The sequence below is a fragment of the Galeopterus variegatus genome, unplaced genomic scaffold (assembly GCF_000696425.1).
Source record: "Galeopterus variegatus unplaced genomic scaffold, G_variegatus-3.0.2 Scaffold7514, whole genome shotgun sequence".
Classification (NCBI taxonomy): Eukaryota; Metazoa; Chordata; class Mammalia; order Dermoptera; family Cynocephalidae; genus Galeopterus; species Galeopterus variegatus.
In genome coordinates, this window is record NW_007733625.1 from 80,181 (window position 1) to 82,966 (window position 2,786).

Here is a 2,786-nt window from a genome sequence, read left to right on the forward strand (position 1 = left end):
GAGGGTTGCGATCCCGTTACCGGTCAGTAAAAAAAGACAAAAAGGAAAAAAACAAAACAAAACAAAACCTGGGGGTCGGAAGAAGCTTATTAAAAGCTCTTATAACTTAGAGAGATGGAAAATTTGACAAAAGCAAGCCTGTAATATCATTTATTCCTGCTAGTCCTAGCTTCAGCTATGACCAGTTGTTGAGAATTGATCATTTTTACTCTCATTGTCATCTTTACAAGGTTTTATTATTTTACATGATAGACTTCTATGATCTGTACTTTTTACCATCACAAGAACAACTGAACCTTATTAATTATTCATCCCTGTCTCCTCCATTCCATGTTTTTCCCCATTGTCCATGTTCATGTTCATTTTGAATTATGTGTTTTTTCTTTCCCTAGTGCACTAAAACTCTGTTACTGTTGTCTTCCTTTTACAGGGTTCTCTAATTGCCAACATGATCCTAGGAATTATCATTTTGAAGAAGAGGTAAACAATACACTCTCATATTTTAACTATGGAATGATATCCCGAGCCACCATCCATAAGCTAATCTTCTGGATTCCATTTCCCACAGTGGTGATAAGTTTGCTTTTGGCCATCTACCCTTTTTCATAGTTATTTCTCTAACAATCATGCACAGTGATGCAGTTTCCTAAGGCAGGCAGTTGGCCAGGTAACAGGCCCTAACTGTGGCTTTGGAGCAGCATTTTCTCTGCATAGAACTGATTAGCCGTTGTCATCATTGAATCTTTAGTATGATACTAACCTACAAAGCCAATTGATATAGAACTTCACTGTGCAATATGGCTACCACTAGCCACATGTGACTATTTAAATTTAAATTATTTAAAATTAAATATTTAGTTGCTCAGTCTCATTAGTCTCATTTTAAATACTCAGTAGTCACGTGTGGCTGTGGGGACCATATTAGAGAGTCCAGATATGGAACATTTCCAACATCACAGAGGTTCCGTGGGCCAGTACTCTCCTGCAAGGTGCTTATCTGTACAATGTAGTGAACTAAGGAATATTGCATATTAAAAAGGAAATTCTTAACAAAGGCCCAAGTAGCCAAGAAGGTGGAATGAAAGGTTCAGGACTATTTTTTGTGACTGTCAGTAATGGCTCTCTCTGGGGTAGGGGTGGGAAATAGCAGAAGTATTTGGGATGCTTTTTCAAAGTATTTATCTCCTGCCTTCATTCTGAGACTAACCCCTCACTCCCAAGGAAGAAGGACAGTGGGGAGAGACAGCATGTACAGTCTAGAGAATTTCTCAGGGAATGTTCACTCTCATTGTTAATACCAAAATTGTACAAAGTGATGGCAACTTTTCAGTGTATCCAGTATCCAGCCCCAGTATTAGAACTCTCTATACCAGCTTGGAAAGTAGCTGTCAATTCAGAATGTGTGAAGCTAGAGTTTTTAAGTAATAAGGGCTTTGTCATAAAAAGGACAATTGTCCTGTCTTACTAGGCTCCTTATTGTAGACTTTATCTCCTGAGGCTTATATATTCCCCAATAAGTAGTATCGTAGTCGATTTCTTTTTGTCTCTCTGCATTTAAGCATAAATATTTAATGGTCAGGTTTATTACATTTGAAATAACCATTGTGCTTCTTGGTAGCATAGAATTCACCTTGGGATGGGCCTGTGGTCCATAACAGGGATACAAAAGAATATATTTTAAAAGGAATTATATTCTCCTGATATTGCCCCAGAATGTCAGGCGCCTTTCTCAAACGTCTCAGTTTCCCTTAAGAACTTGTTTTGTGTCTGTCATCTTGAATCTATCTATCTAAGCTTTTTGTCTCTCTTTTCTGTGTATCACCCAGACAGCAGGGATTTCATAATTTAGTAAATTATTATCTCCTTTTATTTATCTTGGGTAGGAGCCCCTCAAGTTCAGAGAGTGCTCCTCATTGCAGGATTTGAAGACCAAATCTTTGTTTACCTTAACCATGCCCTTTATTGTTTTTTGGCCTCAATTGTAAACCTCTTCATCTTGATCTTTCAAAACTGAAGAGTTTCATTATTTTTTTTATCTGCTTCCTCACTCCCCCTCCCTCTAGGACGTGCTCTTGGCCTTTTTAGTTCCCTTTCTCTGCTTCTCAGCCAGTTCTGTTGGCCTTTTATGAGGTACTGTAACCAGAACAGTAAATGTATTTGAGTAGAAGACCTCGGATGGTTCATCTTCTAAGTTTAATTTCTTTTAATTCTTGCCTGAGGCCTTTGGCTTGATCACGAAGAATCTGAAAGGAAATGCTAATGATACTATTTTAATTAATGTGAAATGCAGCTGTTATTACTGCTCATAGTTCTATAAATTGGATATTCCTCCCTTTATCCAACTATGCCAACATTTAAAAACATTTAAGTCATTCAGGGATTTTAATAAAATACCCTCCCAGAGAGTGAAGGATTACATTATTTTATGAGTATTGAATCCTGCTACTTGTACCTGATAGTCTGTTCTTCCTCTTGCATGGTGCGTGTCTTATGCCTCAGGTTTGGGCCACATAAAGACAGGAAAAGTAACAGATCCCAGTTAAGACTGGGTCGGGCTTTCTTTTAGACTCTTGAGAGCAGAATGAAACATGTTTGTTTGGTCTATGTCTTTTTCTGTTTTTGTTTTCTTATGAAACAATCTATTGTTCCACAAACTATTGGAAACAAATTATTTTAAACAATACCCTGGAAAGGTGTTGTTTAGAAATCAATCAGCATCCTGATTCCTCCATGTACATACTTACAGGGACTCTGCTAGCAAATGATCCCCTTAGTTATATTTAGTG

At 37.5% G+C, this 2,786-nt stretch overlaps 1 protein-coding gene across 1 annotated transcript in view; it reads left to right on the forward strand.

Moving 5' to 3' along the window:
• SLC35B4 (solute carrier family 35 (UDP-xylose/UDP-N-acetylglucosamine transporter), member B4) overlaps nt 1–2,786 on the forward strand; it is a 24,200-nt gene that overhangs the window by 11,601 nt on the left and 9,813 nt on the right. The window contains exon 4 of the mRNA XM_008592025.1: nt 431–480. Within this exon, the coding sequence (XP_008590247.1) occupies nt 431–480 (50 nt within the window). The remainder of the gene's footprint in view (nt 1–430; nt 481–2,786) is intronic.